This window comes from Oncorhynchus tshawytscha, unplaced genomic scaffold (genome assembly GCF_018296145.1).
Source record: "Oncorhynchus tshawytscha isolate Ot180627B unplaced genomic scaffold, Otsh_v2.0 Un_contig_121_pilon_pilon, whole genome shotgun sequence".
Lineage (NCBI taxonomy): Eukaryota > Metazoa > Chordata > Actinopteri > Salmoniformes > Salmonidae > Oncorhynchus > Oncorhynchus tshawytscha.
In genome coordinates, this window is record NW_024609165.1 from 21,013 (window position 1) to 40,635 (window position 19,623).

General features: G+C 42.6%; 1 protein-coding gene across 1 annotated transcript; it reads left to right on the forward strand.

The window, feature by feature from the left end:
• The first annotated feature begins 1,119 nt into the window (after positions 1 to 1,119).
• LOC121844366 (zinc finger protein 239-like) lies at positions 1,120 to 16,222 on the forward strand. Its single transcript, XM_042314390.1, has 3 exons — positions 1,120 to 1,234; positions 11,143 to 11,391; positions 14,945 to 16,222. Exons 2-3 carry the CDS (start codon positions 11,289 to 11,291, stop codon positions 15,937 to 15,939), a joined length of 1,098 nt encoding a protein of 365 aa, XP_042170324.1. The 5' UTR covers positions 1,120 to 1,234; positions 11,143 to 11,288; the 3' UTR covers positions 15,940 to 16,222.
• The last annotated feature ends 3,401 nt before the right edge of the window (positions 16,223 to 19,623 follow it).

Here is a 19,623-nt window from a genome sequence, read left to right on the forward strand (position 1 = left end):
CAGGAGTAGATAGGGTCACAGTAGTATGGAGCAGGAGTAGATAGGGTCACAGTAGTATGGAGCAGGAGTAGATAGGGTCACAGTAGCATGATGCAGGAGTAGATAGGGTCACAGTAGCATGGAGCAGGAGTAGATAGGATCACAGTAGCATGGAGCAGGAGTAGATAGGGTCACAGTAGCATGGATCAGGAGTAGATATGGTCACAGTAGTGTGATGCAGGAGTAGATAGGGTCACAGTAGTATGGAGCAGGACTAGATAGGGTCACAGTAGCATGGAGCAGGAGTAGATAGGGTCACAGTAGCATGGAGCAGGAGTAGATAGGGTCACAGCAGTATGATGTAGGAGTAGATAGGGTCACAGTAGCATGGAGCAGGAGTAGATAGGGTCACAATAGTATGATGATCTCCTGACCCCTCCTGTCTCAGCCTCCAGTATTTATGCTGCAGTAGTTTATGTGTTGGGGGGCTAGGATCAGTTTGTTATATCTGGAGTACTTCTCCTGTCCTATTCGGTGTCCTGTGTGAATTCAAGTGTGCTCTCTCTAATTCTCTCTTTCTTTCTTTCTCTCTCTCTCTCGGAGGACCTGAGCCCTAGGACCATGCCTCAGGACTACCTGACATGATGACTCCTTGCTGTCCCCAGTCCACCTGGCCGTGCTGCTGCTCCAGTTTCAACTGTTCTGCCTTATTATTATTGGACCATGCTGGTCATTTATGAACATTTGAACATCTTGGCCATGTTCTGTTATAATCTCCACCCGGCACAGCCAGAAGAGGACTGGCCACCCCACATAGCCTGGTTCCTCTCTAGGTTTCTTCCTAGGTTTTGGCCTTTCTAGGGAGTTTTTCCTAGCCACCGTGCTTCTACAACTGCATTGCTTGCTGTTTGGGGTTTTAGGCTGGGTTTCTGTACAGCACTTTGAGATATCAGCTGATGTACGAAGGGCTATATAAATACATTTGAATTGAATGATGTAGGAGTAGATAGGGTCACAGTGGTGGGTATTTAATAAGTGTACGGTTAGTTGGAAGGTGTTTTTTTCCCCTTTCCCATTATCCCGTTTTGCATCACAAAGTATAATGGATTTATACGCTAGTCCAGTTGGGGGTGGTAATGCAACATATTGTATGCCAACCGCGGTTAAACCCCACTGAAGAAGAAGAAGAACGACGACTCACTGTTGTGCTGTCAATATGCTCACCTTTGTGTCCGTTTCAAATGCATTACTACAGGTATGTAATAGCACGTTTACACTTTATAATATCGAAAGAACATGTCATAACATGTTAGGTAGCAAACCTGTCAAGGTGTTATGTTTGTGTCAAGCCGAATGCGTGAAAAACGTGCTAAAAACATATCTAACGTTAGACTTTGGGTTTGATTGAATTAATATACAGGTCGACAATGTAATTTTCATAAAGATTCAATTCAGTTGAGATTTCTGAGTTCGTTTTTATACGTTATTGGTTTTCTGTATAATGTTGTTCACAAGCTGGTAAAATGGCGTCGCATACTCGGTCAACAGACTAAAGTGCCGAAGCCTCTTCGCTCTGGGAGACGGTCATGTGTAGTCTAGATGGGATACAGCTTTTGTCAAATTAACTTCATATTTGACTTTTAGTAGCAGTTTAGGATAATTAACATAGCAGGTTAGGATAATTCGGTTTGGGTTAGCTAAAATGTTAGGGTTAGCGAAAATGCAAAGAAAATCAACCTTTTGACGTTAATTTGACAAAAGCTGGATCCCTTCTAGCCATGACCCCGATGTCCCCGGGCCTCGTTGATAAACTGCATACATACAAAATATACCACTCAACACGAGTGAGCCAGTTTTCACTCAAATGTTGGCACTTAGAAAAACTGAACTTGACGTGAGAATGTGGGTTCTCCAACCCTGTTCCTGCAAGGCTACTGTCCTGTAGGTTTGAACTCCAACCCTGTTCCTGCAAGGCTACTGTCCTGTAGGTTTGAACTCCAACCCTGTTCCTGCAAGGCTACTGTCCTGTAGGTTTTAACTCCAACCCTGTTCCTGCAAGGCTACTGTCCTGTAGGTTTGAACTCCAACCCTGTTCCTGCAAGGCTACTGTCCTGTAGGTTTTAACTCCAACCCTGTTCCTGCAAGGCTACTGTCCTGTAGGTTTGAACTCCAACCCTGTTCCTGCAAGGCTACTGTCCTGTAGGTTTGAACTCCAACCCTGTTCCTGCAAGGCTACTGTCCTGTAGGTTTGAACTCCAACCCTGTTCCTGCAAGGCTACTGTCCTGTAGGTTTGAACTCCAACCCTGTTCCTGCAAGGCTACTGTCCTGTAGGTTTGAACTCCAACGCAATCTCCTGTAGCGAAAACAAAAACCTACAGGAGGGTAGCTCTCCAGGAACAGGGTTGGAGTAAAAACCTACAGGAGGGTAGCGCTCCAGGAACAGGGTTGGAGCAAAAAACCTACTGGCGATTTAAGACTGAGACTCTTAGGGCCTCCCGAGTGGTGCAGTGGTCTAAGGCAGTGCTAGCTGTGCCACTAGAGATTCTGGGTTTGAGTTCAGGCTCGGTCGCAGCCGGCCGCAACCGGGAGACTCGTGGGGAGGCGCACAATTGGCCCAGCGTCATCCGGTTTTTATTTATTTATTTCACCTTTATTTAACCAGGTAGGCAAGTTGAGAACAAGTTCTCATTTACAATTGCGACCTGGCCAAGATAAAGCAAAGCAGTTCGACAGATACAACGACACAGAGTTACACATGGAGTAAAACAAACATACAGTCAATAATACAGTATAAACAAGTCTAAATACGATGTGAGCAAATGAGGTGAGATAAGGGAGGTAAAGGCAAAAAAAGGCCATGGTGGCAAAGTAAATATAATATAGCAAGTAAAACACTGGAATGGTAGATTTGCAATGGAAGAATGTGCAAAGTAGAAATAAAAATAATGGGGTGCAAAGGAGCAAAATAAATAAATTAATTAAATACAGTAAGGAAAGAGGTAGTTGTTTGGGCTAAATTATAGGTGGGCTATGTACAGGTGCAGTAATCTGTGAGCTGCTCTGACAGTTGGTGCTTAAAGCTAGAGAGGGAGATAAGTGTTTCCAGTTTCAGAGATTTTTGTAGTTCGTTCCAGTCATTGGCAGCAGAGAACTGGAAGGAGAGGCGGCCAAAGAAAGAATTGGTTTTGGGGGTGACTAGAGAGATATACCTGTTGGAGCGTGTGCTACAGGTGGGAGATGCTATGGTGACAAGCGAGCTGAGATAAGGGGGACTTTACCTAGCAGGGTCTTGTAGATGACATGGAGCCAGTGGGTTTGGCGACGAGTATGAAGCGAGGGCCAGCCAACGAGAGCGTACAGGTCGCAATGGTGGGTAGTATATGGGGCTTTGGTGACAAAACGGATTGCACTGTGATAGACTGCATCCAATTTGTTGAGTAGGGTATTGGAGGCTATTTTGTAAATGACATCGCCAAAGTCGAGGATTGGTAGGATGGTCAGTTTTACAAGGGTATGTTTGGCAGCATGAGTGAAGGATGCTTTGTTGCGAAATAGGAAGCCAATTCTAGATTTAACTTTGGATTGAGATGTTTGATATGGGTCTGGAAGGAGAGTTTACAGTCTAACCAGACACCGAAGTATTTGTAGTTGTCCACGTATTCTAAGTCAGAGCCGTCCAGAGTAGTGATGTTGGACAGGCAGGTAGGTGCAGGTAGCGATCGGTTGAAGAGCATGCATTTAGTTTTACTTGTATTTAAGAGCAATTGGAGGCCACGGAAGGAGAGTTGTATGGCATTGAAGCTTGCCTGGAGGGTTGTTAACACAGTGCCCAAAGAAGGGCCGGAAGTATACAGAATGGTGTCGTCTGCGTAGAGGTGGATCAGAGACTCACCAGCAGCAAGAGCGACCTCATTGATGTATTCAGAGAAGAGAGTCAGTCCAAGAATTGAACCCTGTGGCACCCCCATAGAGACTGCCAGAGGTCCGGACAGCAGACCCTCCGATTTGACACACTGAACTCTATCAGAGAAGTAGTTGGTGAACCAGGCGAGGCAATCATTTGAGAAACCAAGGCTGTCGAGTCTGCCGATGAGGATGTGGTGATTGACAGAGTCGAATGCTTTGGCCAGATCAATGAATACAGCTGCACAGTAATGTTTCTTATCGATGGCGGTTAAGATATCGTTTAGGACCTTGAGCATTGCTGAGGTGCACCCATGACCAGCTCTGAAACCAGATTGCATAGCAGAGAAGGTATGGTGAGATTCGAAATGGTCGGTAATCTGTTTGTTGACTTGGCTTTCGAAGACCTTAGAAAATGCATGGTAGGATAGATATAGGTCTGTAGCAGTTTGGGTCAAGAGTGTCCCCAACCTTTGAAGAGGGGGATGACCGCAGCTGCTTTCCAATCTTTGGGAATCTCAGACGACACAAAAGAGAGGTTGAACAGGCTAGTAATAGGGGTGGCAACAATTTCGGCAGATAATTTTAGAAAGAAAGGGTCCAGATTGTCTAGCCCGGCTGATTTGTAGGGGTCCAGATTTTGCAGGTTTAGGGGAGGGTTTGACCAGCTGGGATGTCCAAATCAAAATCAAATCAAATCAAATTTATTTGTCACATACACATGGTTAGCAGATGTTAATGCGAGTGTAGCGAAATGCTTGTGCTTCTAGTTCCGACAATGCAGTAATAACGAGCAAGTAATCTAACTAACAATTCCAAAAAAAAAAACTACTGTCTTATACACAGTGTAAGGGGATAAAGAATATGTACATAAGGATATATGAATGAGTGATGGTACAGAGCAGCATAGGCAAGATACAGTAGATGATATCGAGTACAGTATATACATATGAGATAAGTATGTAAACCAAGTGGCATAGTTAAAGTGGCTAGTGATACATGTATTACATAAGGATGCAGTCGATGATATAGAGTACAGTATCAACGTATGCCTATGAGATGAACAATGTAGGGTAAGTAAAATTATATAAGGTAGCATTGTTTAAAGTGGCTAGTGATATATTTACATCATTTCCCATCAATTCCCATGATTAAAGTGGCTGGAGTAGAGTCAGTGTCATTGACAGTGTGTTGGCAGTAGCCACTCAATGTTAGTGGTGGCTGTTTAACAGTCTGATGGCCTTGAGATAGAAGCTGTTTTTCAGTCTCTCGGTCCCAGCTTTGATGCACCTGTACTGACCTCGCCTTCTGGATGACAGCGGGGTGAACAGGCAGTGGCTCGGGTGGTTGATGTCCTTGATGATCTTTATGGCCTTCCTGTAGCATCGGGTGGTGTAGGTGTCCTGGAGGGCAGGTAGTTTGCCCCCGGTGATGCGTTGTGCAGACCTCACTACCCTCTGGAGAGCCTTACGGTTGAGGGCGGTGCAGTTGCCATACCAGGCGGTGATACAGCCCGCCAGGATGCTCTCGATTGTGCATCTGTAGAAGTTTGTGAGTGCTTTTGGTGACAAGCCGAATTTCTTCAGCCTCCTGAGGTTGAAGAGGCGCTGCTGCGCCTTCCTCACGATGCTGTCTGTGTGAGTGGACCAATTCAGTTTGTCTGTGATGTGTATGCCGAGGAACTTAAAACTTGCTACCCTCTCCACTACTGTTCCATCGATGTGGATGGGGGTGTTCCCTCTGCTGTTTCCTGAAGTCCACAATCATCTCCTTAGTTTTGTTGACGTTGAGTGTGAGGTTATTTTCCTGACACCACACTCCGAGGGCCCTCACCTCCTCCCTGTAGGCCGTCTCGTCGTTGTTGGTAATCAAGCCTACCACTGTTGTGTCGTCCGCAAACTTGATGATTGAGTTGGAGGCGTGCATGGCCACGCAGTCGTGGGTGAACAGGGAGTACAGGAGGGGGCTCAGAACGCACCCTTGTGGGGCCCCAGTGTTGAGGATCAGCGGGGAGGAGATGTTGTTGCCTACCCTCACCACCTGGGGCGGCCCGTCAGGAAGTCCAGTACCCAGTTGCACAGGGCGGGGTCGAGACCCAGGGTCTCGAGCTTGATGACGAGCTTGGAGGGTACTATGGTGTTGAATGCCGAGCTGTAGTCGATGAACAGCATTCTCACATAGGTATTCCTCTTGTCCAGATGGGTTAGGGCAGTGTGCAGTGTGGTTGAGATTGCATCGTCTGTGGACCTATTTGGGCGGTAAGCAAATTGGAGTGGGTCAAGGGTGTGAGGTAGGGTGGAGGTGATATGGTCCTTGACTAGTCTCTCAAAGCACTTCATGATGACGGATGTGAGTGCTACGGGGCGGTAGTCGTTTAGCTCAGTTACCTTAGCTTTCTTGGGAACAGGAACAATGGTGGCCCTCTTGAAGCATGTGGGAACAGCAGACTGGTATAGGGATTGGTTGAATATGTCCGTAAACACACCGGCCAGCTAGTCTGCGCATGCTCTGAGGGCGCGGCTGGGGATGCCGTCTGGGCCTGCAGCCTTGCGAGGGTTAACACGTTTAAATGTCTTACTCACTTCGGCTGCAGTGAAGGAGAGACCGCATGATTCCGTTGCAGGCCGTGTCAGTGGCACTGTATTGTCCTCAAAGCGGGCAAAAAAGTTATTTAGTCTGCCTGGGAGCAAGACATCCTGGTCCGAGACTGGGCTGGGTTTCTTCCTGTAGTCCGTGATTGACTGTAGACCCTGCCACATACCTCTTGTGTCTGAGCCGTTGAATTGAGATTCTACTTTGTCTCTGTACTGGCGCTTAGCTTGTTTGATAGCCTTGCGGAGGGAATAGCTGCACTGTTTGTATTCAGTCATGTTACCAGACACCTTGCCCTGATTAAAAGCAGTGGTTCGTGCCTTCAGTTTCACACGAATGCTGCCATCAATCCACGGTTTCTGGTTAGGGAATGTTTTAATCGTTGCTATGGGAACGACATCTTCAACGCACGTTCTAATGAACTCGCACACCGTATCAGCGTATTCGTCAATGTTGTTGTCTGACGCAATACGAAACATCTCCCAGTCCACGTGATGGAAGCAGTCTTGGAGTGTGGAGTCAGCTTGGTCGGACCAGCGTTGGACAGACCTCAGCGTGGGAGCTTCTTGTTTTAGTTTCTGTCTGTAGGCAGGGATCAACAAAATGGAGTCGTGGTCAGCTTTTCCGAAAGGGGGCGGGGCAGGGCCTTATATGCGTCGCGGAAGTTAGGGTAACAATGATCCAGGGTCTTTCCACCCCTGGTTGCGCAATCAATATGCTGATACAATTTAGGGAGTCTTGTTTTCAGATTAGCCTTGTTAAAATCCCCAGCTACAATGAATGCAGCCTCCGGATAAATCGTTTCCAGTTTGCAGAGAGTTAAATAAAGTTCGTTCAGAGCCATCGATGTGTCTGCTTGGGGGGATATATACGGCTGTGATTATAATCGAAGAGAATTCTCTTGGTAGATAATGCGGTCTACATTTGATTGTGAGGAATTCTAAATCAGGTGAACAGAAGGATTTGAGTTCCTGTATGTTTCCTTCATCACACCATGTCACGTTGGCCATAAGGCATACGCCCCCGCCCGTCTTCTTACCAGAGAGATGTTTGTTTCTGTCGGCGCGATGCGTGGAGAAACCCGCTGGCTGCACCGCTTCGGATCTCTCCAGTGAGCCATGTTTCCGTGAAGCAGAGAACGTTACAGTCTCTGATGTCCCTCTGGAATGCTACCCTTGCTCGGATTTCATCAACCTTGTTGTCAAGAGACTGGACATTGGCAAGAAGAATGCTGGGGAGTGGTGCACGATGTGCCCGTCTCCGGAGTCTGACCAGAAGACCGCTTCGTTTCCCTCTTTTTCTGAGTCGTTTTTTTTTTGGGTCGCTGCATGTGATCCACTCGGTTACACTGGTTGTAAGGCAGAACTCAGGATCCGCATCGCGAAAAACATATTCTTGGTCGTACTGATGGTGAGTTGACGCTGATCTTATATTCAGTAGTTCTTGTCGGCTGTATGTAAAGAAACCTAAGATGACCTGGGGTACTAGTGTAAGAAATAACACGTAAAAAAACAAAAAACTGCATAGTTTCCTAGGAACGCGAAGCGAGGCGGCCATCTCTGTCGGCGCCGGAAGTCCTTGTCCTTGTCCCATCGCGCACTAGCGACTGCTGTGGCGGGCCGGGAGCAGACTTGCCTTCACTGTTGGAAAAAGTTTCTGGGAAATAGGTCAACCAGAGGGCTGGTAAATATATTTATTCTAGGTACGGGATGTCTCCTTCAGTGATGGGAGATCAATGTGTTGTGTGACAGGTGTTAGGTTCTAACATGAACCGAGTACAACTCACGGACGATTAGTAAAGCTCAAACTAAGTGAATTCACCCAAAGGATCGAACAGCTGAACACACAGACATTGTTCCACCAGTGGTTGTGTGTGTGTGTGTACACATACACGCGCGCACACACACACACACACACACACACACACACACACACACACACACACACACACACTAGAGGTCGACTGATTATGATTTTTCAATGTCGATACTGGTTATTGGAGGACCAAAAAAAGCCGATACCGATTAATCGGCTGTTTTTTTTTTTTAGAAATATATATATATTTTTTTAATGCTTATATATATATATATATATATATATATATATATATATATATATATATATATATATATATATATATATATATATAATGACAATTACAACAATACTGAATGAACACTTATTTTAACTTAATATAATACATCAATAAAATCAATTTAGTCTCAAATAAATTATGAAACATGTTCAATTTGGTTTAAATAATGCAAAAACAAAGTGTTGGAGAAGAAAGTAAAAGTGCAATATGTGCCATGTAAAAAAGCTAATGTTTCAGTTCCTTGCTCAGAACATGAGAACATATGAAAGCTGGTGGTTCCTTTTAACATGAATCTTCAATATTACCAGGTAAGAAGTTTTAGGTTGTAGTTATTATAGGACAATTTCTCTCTATACCATTTGTATTTCATATTCCTTTGACTATTGGCTGTTCTAATAGGCACTTTAGTATTGCCAGCCTAATCTCGGGAGTTGATAGGCTTGAAGTCATAAACAGCGCAATACTTGAAGCATTACGAAGAGCTGCTGGCAAACGCAGTAAAGTGCTGTTTGAATGAATGCTTACGAGCCTGCTGCTGCCTACCACCACTCAGTCAGACTGCTCTATCAAATCATAGACTTCATTATAATATAATAACACACACAAATATGAGCCTTTGGTCATTAATATGGTCAAATCTGTAAACTATCATTCCCGAAAAACAAAACGTTTAATCTTTCAGTGAAATACGGAACCGTTCTGTATTTTATATAAGGGGTGGCATCCATAAGTCTAAATATTCCTGTTATATTGCACAACCTTCAATGTTATGTCATAATTACCTAAAATTCTGGCAAATTAGTTCGCAATGATCCAGGCAGCCCCAACTGTTGCATATACCCTGACTCTGCGTGCAACGAACGCAAGAGAAGTGACACAATTTCCCTTGTTTAATATTGCCTGCTAACATGATTTTCTTTTAGCTAAATATGCAGGTTTAAAAATATAAACTTCTGTGTATTGATTATAAGAAAGGCATTGATGTTTATGGTTAGGTACATTCGTGCAACGATTGTGCTTTTTTTCGCAAATGTGTTTTTGTTAAATCATCCCCCGTTTGGCGAAGTCGGCTGTCTTTGTTAGGAACAAATAGTCTTCACACAGTTCGCAACGAGCCAGATGGCCCAAACTGCTGCATATACCCTGACTCTGTTGCACAGAACGCAAGAGAAGTGACACAATTTCCCTAGTTAAAAGAAATTCATGTTAGCATGCAATATTAACTAAATACGCAGGTTTAAAAATATATATACTTGTGTATTGATTTTAAGGAGTTGTTGTTTATGGTTAGGTACACATTGCTTTTTTTCGCGACTGCGCTTGTTAAATCACCCGTTTGGCGAAGTCGGCTGTGATTCAATGATAAATTAACAGGCACCACATCCATTATATGCAACACAGGACAAGCTAGATAACTACACATGGTTGGTGATAATACTAGTTTAACTTGTGATTATGTTAAGATTGATTGTTTTTGTTATAAGATACGTTTAATGCACCTTACCTTGGCTCCTTGCTGCACTCGCATAACAGCTGGTCAGCCTGCCACGCAGTCTCCTCGTGGAGTGCAATGTAATCGGCCATGATCGGTGTCAAAAAATGCTGATTACTGATTGATATGAAAACTTGAAATCAGCCCTAATTAATCAGGCCATTCCGATTAATCGGTCACCCTCTAATACATAGCTCAATTTGGGTGGAGTCTCCTCCTCCTCCCTAAACATGACATCTTTATTGTTAGGCAGAAAGTTTTTTTTATTTTTTACCTTTTATTTTACTAGGCAAGTCAATTAAGAACACATTCTTATTTTCAATGACGGCCTGGGAACAGTGGGTTAACTGCCTGTTCAGGGGCAGAACGACAGATTTGTACCTTGTCAGCTTGGGGATTCGAACTTGCAACCTTTCGGTTACTAGTCCAACACTCTAACCACTAGGCTACCCTGCCACCCTGAAGTTAAGTGATGTGGGTAATAAACTGTTCCTTCTCCCTTAATGTGACCTGTCCTTACCTCCTTTCCTCACTAAACCACCTCTGTCCACCCTTATCAGTGACTGCAACCATGTGATGGCCTTTCCTTCACTCAGCTTAATTGCCTCCACCATATAAATTCCTCCTACAGAGAACCATTAACTTCTGGCGTAGAAAACAGACTATGGCTCTACGTCTGCTATGCTTGCTGTTTGTGGGGTTTTAGGCTGGGTTTCTGTACAGCACTTTGTGACATCGGCTGATGTAAGAAGGGCTTTATAAATACATTTGATAGTACTATTTTCCTGAATATCAATCATAGTGCTGCCTAAAACATACAACATACCTTGTACTAAATGTTTTGTTGTCATTTTATGCATTTAATTCAATTTCAGAAATGTATTATAGGTTATGTGCAGCTAGTGTGCGGTTGTCTAATGGGAACCAGTGAATGTTTTGTTGTCGAAGCTTAGCTACCTGATCTATTGAAATGAGATGATTTGAACGAGAGCAAATATAATATATTTTTACAGAATAAAAAAAAGTGCCAGAACTGTCAAGACAGTAACTTTTTGTGTCCGTTTGTCTTTATTACCACAGGACGACTCAGATTCAGTCTGAGGCCGGTAACATCAACAGTGAGGACAAACCCAGCCTGCCTCTCTCCTTCCACACTGAGTCCAAACCTACAGTCACTGGGTCCTGATTGTGACAGTGGAGCCCAGTTTGCTCTGCAGGATCCAGAGATGGCATCAGTGAAGCTGGAAGACTGCAGTCAAACACTGGAGCTGAATGTCAACATTAAAGATGAAGAAGAAGAGGAGGAGATTGGTACATCTGTTTCTCATGGTAAGAACAGGTTCTATCTACAGCATTTTATATTGAAAGTAAAGTGTTTCTTGCTTCAATAGAACGATCAGGGGTGTGCAACTATAGTTTGATTTCCTTCAACAGAAAACACATTAGGCAGAAAATAGCTTCATTTTCATCCGATGACAACAGAACTGCAACACTCATTGGCTAGCAGCCACACAAGTAAATGAGCTTACAATGAAAAAGCAAGGTATATTTTTGTTGTTGCTAAAACGATGCATGGTCATCATATTTCTAATGTTTATCATAGAAAAGAATGTAGCCAGCTACATTTCCTGATCTAATGTGTTGATTGAAGTGAATCTGGCATTTTACTGGAGAAAAGTAGTCTGGCTACACCAAGATAAGTACCAGAGTAGCTCCACATCAATCAGAGTGCTGCCTGCTGATAGAATGATGGAGAACAGTAGCTCCACATCAGTCAGAGAGCTGTCTGCTGATAGAATGATGGAGAACAGTAGCTCCCCATCAGAGTGCTGTCTGCTGATAGAATGATGGAGAACAGTAGCTCCCCATCAGAGTGCTCTCTGCTGATAGAATGATGGAGAACAGTAGCTCCCCATCAGTCAGGTCTGCTGATAGAATGATGGAGAACAGTAGCTCCACATCAGTCAGGTCTGCTGATTGAATGATGGAGAACAGTAGCTCCCCATCAGTCAGGTCTGCTGACAGAATGATGGAGAACAGTAGCTCCCCATCAGTCAGGTCTGCTGACAGAATGATGGAGAACAGTAGCTCCCCATCAGTCAGGTCTGCTGACAGAATGATGGAGAACAGTAGCTCCACATCAGTCAGGTCTGCTGATTGAATGATGGAGAACAGCAGCTCCACATCAGAGTGCTGCCTGCTGATAGAATGATGGAGAACAGTAGCTCCACATCAGTCAGAGTGCTGTCTGCTGATAGAATGATAGAGAACAGTAGCTGAGTGGAGGATGATATGAAATGAGTCTGTGTAGTTACTAACTCTTGTGATAGTGAGTGGAGGATGATATGAAATGAGTCTGTGTAGTTACTAACCCTTGTGATAGTGAGTGGAGGATGATATGAAATGAGTCTGTGTAGTGACTATCCCTTGTGATAGTGAGTGGAGGATGATATGAAATGAGTCTGTGTAGTTACTATCCCTTGTGATAGTGAGTGGAGGATGATATAGGTCATAATTGTCATGACTTTTACTCCTTTTTTAGATTTCAACTCTGACCCACTTTTAGAATAGTTGTATTGTATTGTACTGTATTGTACTGTATTGTATTGTACTGTATTGTATTCTCCTTTGTATTGTACTGTATTGTCCTCTGTATTGTATTGTCCTTTGTATTGTATTGTATTGTATTCTCCTTTGTATTGTATTGTCCTTTGTATTGTACTGTATTGTATTGTATTGTATTCTCCTTTGTATTGTACTGTATTGTATTGTATTGTACTGTATTGTATTGTACTGTATTGTACTGTATTGTATTGTACTGTATTGTATTGTACTGTATTGTATTGTACTGTATTCTCCTTTGTATTGTATTGTACTGTATTGTCCTTTGTATTGTATTGTCCATTGTATTGTATTGTCCTTTGTATTGTATTGTATTGTATTCTCCTCTGTATTGTATTGTCCTTTGTATTGTATTGTACTGTATTGTATTGTATTCTCCTTTGTATTGTACTGTATTGTATTGTATTGTATTCTCCTTTGTATTGTACTGTATTGTATTGTCCTTTGTATTGTATTGTACTGTACTGTATTGTATTGTCCTTTGTATTGTATTGTACTGTATTGTATTGTATTCTCCTTTGTATTGTATTGTATTGTATTGTCCTTTGTATTGTATTGTACTGTATTGTATTGTATTGTCCTTTGTATTGTATTGTACTGTATTGTATTGTATTCTCCTTTGTATTGTACTGTACTGTATTGTATTGTCCTTTGTATTGTACTGTACTGTATTGTATTGTCCTTTGTATTGTATTGTATTGTACTGTATTGTATTCTCCTTTGTATTGTATTGTATTGTATTGTATTGTATTGTATTGTACTGTATTGTATTGTCCTTTGTATTGTATTGTACTGTATTGTATTGTACTGTATTGTATTGTCCTTTGTATTGTATTGTACTGTATTGTATTGTACTGTATTGTATTGTACTGTATTGTATTGTACTGTATTGTATTGTACTGTATTGTATTCTCCTTTGTATTGTATTGTACTGTATTGTATTGTATTGTATTGTATTGTATTGTCCTGTATTGTATTGTACTGTATTGTATTGTATTGTCCTTTGTATTGTACTGTACTGTATTGTATTCTCCTTTGTATTGTACTGTATTGTATTGTACTGTATTGTATTCTCCTTTGTATTGTACTGTATTGTATTCCATTGTATTGTATTCTCCATTGTATTGTATTGTATTCTCCATTGTATTGTATTATTGTACTGTATTGTATTCTCCATTGTATTATTGTACTGTATTGTATTCTCCATTGTATTGTATTATTGTATTGTATTGTATTCTCCATTGTATTGTATTGTACTGTATTGTATTCTCCATTGTATTGTATTGTATTGTATTCTCCATTGTATTGTATTGTACTGTATTGTATTCTCCATTGTATTGTATTATTGTATTGTATTGTATTGTATGTATTCTCCATTGTATTGTATTCTCCTTTGTATTGTATTGTACTGTATTGTATTCTCCATTGTATTGTATTCTCCATTGTATTGTATTCTCCATTGTATTGTATTCTCCATTGTATTGTATTCTCCATTGTATTGTATTCTCCATTGTATTGTATTCTCCATTGTATTGTATTCTCCATTGTATTGTATTATTGTACTGTATTGTATTCTCCATTGTATTATTGTACTGTATTGTATTCTCCATTGTATTGTATTATTGTATTGTATTGTATTCTCCATTGTATTGTATTGTACTGTATTGTATTCTCCTTTGTATTTTTTTTATTTGTATTTTTTACCTTTATTTAACCAGGCAAGTCAGTTAAGAACAAATTCTTATTTTCAATGACTGCCTAGGAACAGTGGGTTAACTGCCTGTTCAGGGGCAGAACGACAGATTTGTACCTTGTCAGCTCGGGGGTTTGATGAACTTTTAGCTCAACACTCTAACCACTAGGATACCCTGCCGCCCCGTATTGTACTGTATTGTATTCTCCTTTGTACTGTACTGATACACTACCGGTCAAAAGTCGTAGAACTCCTACAAGAGTGTGTAAAGCTGTCATCAAGGCAAAGGGTGGCTGTTTGAAGAATCCTAAATATAAATTATATTTTGATTTGTTTAACCTTTTTTTAAATTTTGGTTACTACATGATTCCATACGTGTTATTTTATAGTTTTAATGTCTTCACTATTATTCTACAATGTAGAAAATAGTAAAAATAAAGAAAAACCTTTGAATGAGTAGGTGTTGTAAAACTTTTGACTGGTAGTCGCCCGGTACAGGCAGAAGAGGATATGATGTCATGTGTTTATCACACCAACTGACTGGTTCTTCTGCTGTTGTTCACACAGGGGACCATGTTGAGACATTCTCTACATCCAGAGAGCAACAGCAGGAAGATCACAGACCTAAGAGGTCTCACTACTGCCCACATTGTGAGGAGGTTTTCCCATTTCTATCAGGACTAAAAATACACCTACAAATACACACAGGAGACAATCCGTATTCCCCCTCTGACTATGAGAAGAGATTCACAACATCACATTCTCTGACAGTTCACCAGAGTGTGCACTCTGGAGAGAAGCCTTACTCCTGCTCTGACTGTGGGAAGAGTTTCTCTCGACTGAGCCATTTAAAAAGACACCAAAGTATACATAAAGGAGAGAAGCCTTACTCCTGCTCTGACTGTGGGGAGAGTTTCGCTCAACTGGGGACTTTAAAAAAACACCAACGTATTCACACAGGCGAGAAGCCTTACTTCTGCTCTGACTGTGGGAAAAATTTCTCCCGATTGGATACCTTAAAAACACATGAACGTATACATACAGGAGAGAAGCTTTACTCCTGCTCTCATTGTGGCAAATGCTTCACAACATCAACTGAGCTAAAAGTTCATCAGAGAACACACACAGGAGAGAAGCCTTACTCCTGCTCTGACTGTGGGGTGAGTTTCTCTCGACTGGGCCACTTAAAAACTCATGAAAGTATACACACAGGAGAGAAGCCTTACTACTGCTCTGACTGTGTGAAATTCTTCACAACATCCACTGAGCTAAAAGTTCATCAGAGAACACACACAGGAGAGAAGCCCTACTCCTGCTCTGACTGCGGGGCGAGTTTCTCGCAACTGGGCAACTTAAAAACACATGAACGTATACATACAGGAGAGAAGCCTTACTACTGCTCTGACTGTAGAAAATGTTTTAAAACATCAACTGGGCTAAAAGTTCACCAGAGAACACACACAGGAGAGAAGCCTTACTCCTGCTCTCACTGTGGAACTAGTTTCTCTCGATTGGGACACTTAAAAACACATGAACGTATACATACAAGAGAGAAGCCTTAAACATGCTCTTGACTGTGGGGCGAGTTTCTCTCGACTGGACAACTTAAAAACCCATAAAAGTATACACACAGGAGAGAAGCCTTATTACTAGATCTGTGGCGGCCATGACGTTGTGTCAGCCGGTGATTGTCATATAAATAATTACCAGTCTCATGGTAATTGACCGGTAATTAACCTAAACATGTTTAGCATATCTTGGCTTCCACATATAGCCTACAAGCCACTGATGTGGACCTTTTGAAACATCTACATTGTAAAAAGTACAATAAATCCATTTAATATAATACACAATAAATAAATAAATAAATAATAAATAAATCCATTATTTATTTTATACAGGTCTAAAAGAAACATGATATAAAGAAAATGTAGCCTATTTCAGAAGAACAAAATAGCATATTCTGAGTTGTCCTTACAGTATGTTAGGTCCTGATCTGGCTTGGCCATATGGCTGTGGGCAACACTAGTTCCTTTAGCACACAATTGAGCATAGCTGAAATGAAACAAATATTCCCCAAAGAATTTCAGAGGAAGTGTGCACTATTCTGTGTTAACAGGTCCTCCTATATGCTTACTTTAGATTTATTTTTACAACTTTAGTTGGGATCTAAACTTATGTTTAGATTTTTAAGACATTCTAAGGCTACATGGTGCAACTCTAATGATGATTTGAAAAAGTTGGATGAAAGGCCTGCTTCTCTCTCTGTTTCTTACACAGGCTGCACACACTTCATCAGTCTCTCATTCACAATTTGACTTGATCATGTTCTCAACCATCAGACTGTTCATCATTTAATCTCGTCTTTACATACAGCCTATTAATATATATGTGTAGAATTATTTTTCAATAAAAAAAAAACGTCATCCGTAGCATGCAGTCGATTAGCGAATGAAGGTTACGACGCGTCCATAAGGTTAGAGGAAGCTAAAAGTTAATTGAAATAAATTGACAAAATTGTATAGGCTAATTAGCCTACTCCTGTCTATGCAGAAAGAAAGACAATCCTTCCAAATAGGCTACTGAAGTATGATTTGTCCTCAGAGGATCATTAACCTTCTTTAAAATATAAATAAATTGTATATAAATTGCATTGTATTTAAATTGCATTGTCTACAGTCAGAAGGAAAGGCAGGAAAGTGCTCAATTTGGGCAGATTATTGATGAGTTGAGACTGTCTGACAAGTAGAGAGGCCAAGCCAGACATTTCACAATATTTTCAAAATACAATCGCGAGGAAAACATACACTACATGATCAAAAGTATGTGGACATGTGCTCATTGAGCATCTCATTCCAAAATCATGGACATTCATATGGAGTTGGTCCCCCCCCCCTTTGCTGCTATAACAGCCTCCACTCTTCTGGGAAGGCTTTCCACTAGATGTTGGAACATTGCTGTGGGGGGACTTGCTTCCATTCAGCCACAAGAGCATTAGTGAGGTCAGGCATTGATGTTAGGTGATTAAGCCTGGTTTGCAGTCTGCTTTCCAATTCATCCCAACGGTGTTTGATGGGGTTGAGTTCAGGGCTCTGTGACGGTCAGTCAAGTTCTTCCATACCAATCTCGACAAACCATTTCAGTATGGACCTCGCTTTGTGCACGGGGGACATTGTCATGTTGAAACAGGAAAGGGCCTCCCCAAACTGTGGCCCCAAAGTTGAAAGCACAGAATCGTCTAGAATGTCATTGTCTGCTGCAGCATTAAGATTTCCCTTCACTGGAGCTAAGGGGCCCAAACCATGAAAAACAGCCCCAGAACATTATTCCTCCTCCACCACACTTGTCAGTTGGCCCTATGCATTCGGGCAGGTAGCGTTCTCCTGGCATCTACCAAACACTGATTTGTCCGTGGGACTGCCAGATGGTTAGGCCTGATTCATCACTCCAGAGAACACGGTGTCCTATGGTGGCAAGCTTTACACCACACCAGCTGACGCTTAGCACTGCGCATGGTGATCTTTGGCTTGTGTGCGGCTGCTCGGCCATGGAAACCCATTTCATGAAGCTCCCGACGAACAGTTCTTGTGTTGAAGTTGCATCCAGAGACAGTTTGGAAGTCGGCGGTGAGTGTTACGCGCTTCGGCACTCGGCGGTCCGGTTCTGTGAGCGTGTGTGGCCTACCACTTCGCTGTACCTGTACACTTCGCTGTACCTCTTATAGCCCGGGCCGTATCTGAAGTAACCCAGACCGTATCTGTTATAACCCGGGCCGTACCTGATATATCCCGGGCCGTACCTGATATAGCCCAGGCCGTACCTGTTATAGCCCAGGCCGTACCTGTTATACCCCAGGCCGTACCTGTTATACCCCAGGCCGTACCTGTTATAGCCCAGGCCGTACCTGTTATACCCCAGGCCGTACCTGTTATACCCCAGGCCGTACCTGTTATACCCCAGGCCGTACCTGTTATAGCCCAGGCCGTACCTGTTATAGCCCAGGCCGTACCTGTTATAGCCCAGGCCGTACCTGTTATACCCCAGGCCGTACCTGTTATACCCCAGGCCGTACCTGTTATACCCCAGGCCGTACCACCTGTTATACCCCAGGCCGTACCTGTTATACCCCAGGCCGTACCTGTTATACCCCAGGCCGTACCTGTTATAGCCCAGGCCGTACCTGTTATAGCCCAGGCCGTACCTGTTATAGCCCAGGCCGTAACTGTTATAGCCCAGGCCGTACCTGTTTTAGCCCAGGCCGTACCTGTTATAGCCCAGGCCGCCCAGGCCGTACCTGTTATAGCCCAGGCCGTACCTGTTATAGCCCAGGCCGTAACTGTTATAGCCCAGGCCGTAACTGTTATAGCCCAGGCCGTAACTGTTATAGCCCAGGATGTACCTGTTATAGCCCAGGACGTACCTGTTATAGCCCAGGACGTACCTGTTATAGCCCAGGACGTACCTGTTATAGCCCAGGCCGTACCTGTTATACCCCAGGCCGTACCTGTTATAGCCCAGGCCGTACCTGTTATAGCCCAGGCCGTAACTGTTATAGCCCAGGCCTGCTATACGCGCTCAGCCATGCATTGAATGGTCTTTTTTGCCAGCAGTGATTGAGTGATATTATTAGTCAGAATTATGACTATCCAATCTACTCATAGCATTACGAATAATAAGCTATTTTACATAAGTCTACAAATGTAATAATGCATAGAATGCTTTAATACGAAGGTGCATTTTTATGGTGAAAATCGGCGTCTCCAAAGTTGGAAGTCACCTATGTATGTCTGATAGGCTACACCGGTTAGGAAATAGGATTCATGTCCTAGAGACAGCTGGGAACTTCTTTAACATAGTGGCCAGTCAACTCAATGACTGGGCTTATAAGAACATGTTTTCACTAGGCTCTGTAGGCTCAATGACTGGGCTTATAAGAACACGTTTTCACTAGGCTCTGTAGGCTCAATGACTTGGCTTATAAGAACATGTTTTCACTAGGCTCTGTAGGCTCAATGACTGGGCTTATAAGAACATGTTTTCACTAGGCTCTGTAGGCTCAATGACTGGGCTTATAAGAACACGTTTTCACTAGGCTCTGTAGGCTCAATGACTTGGCTTATAAGAACATGTTTTCACTAGGCTCTGTAGGCACAATGACTGGGTTTTATTTTAAAGAACACGTTTTCACTAGGCTCAATGACTGGGCTTATAAGAACACGTTTTCACTAGGCTCTGTAGGCTCAATG

Coding starts and splice junctions, on each gene's coding strand:
- LOC121844366 (XM_042314390.1), top strand. CDS start 11,289: ATGGCATCAGTGAAGCTGGAAGACTGCAGTCAAACACTGGAGCTGAAT. Junction 11,392..14,944: donor TGGTACATCTGTTTCTCATG/GTAAGAACAGGT, acceptor TTGTTCACACAG/GGGACCATGTTGAGACATTC.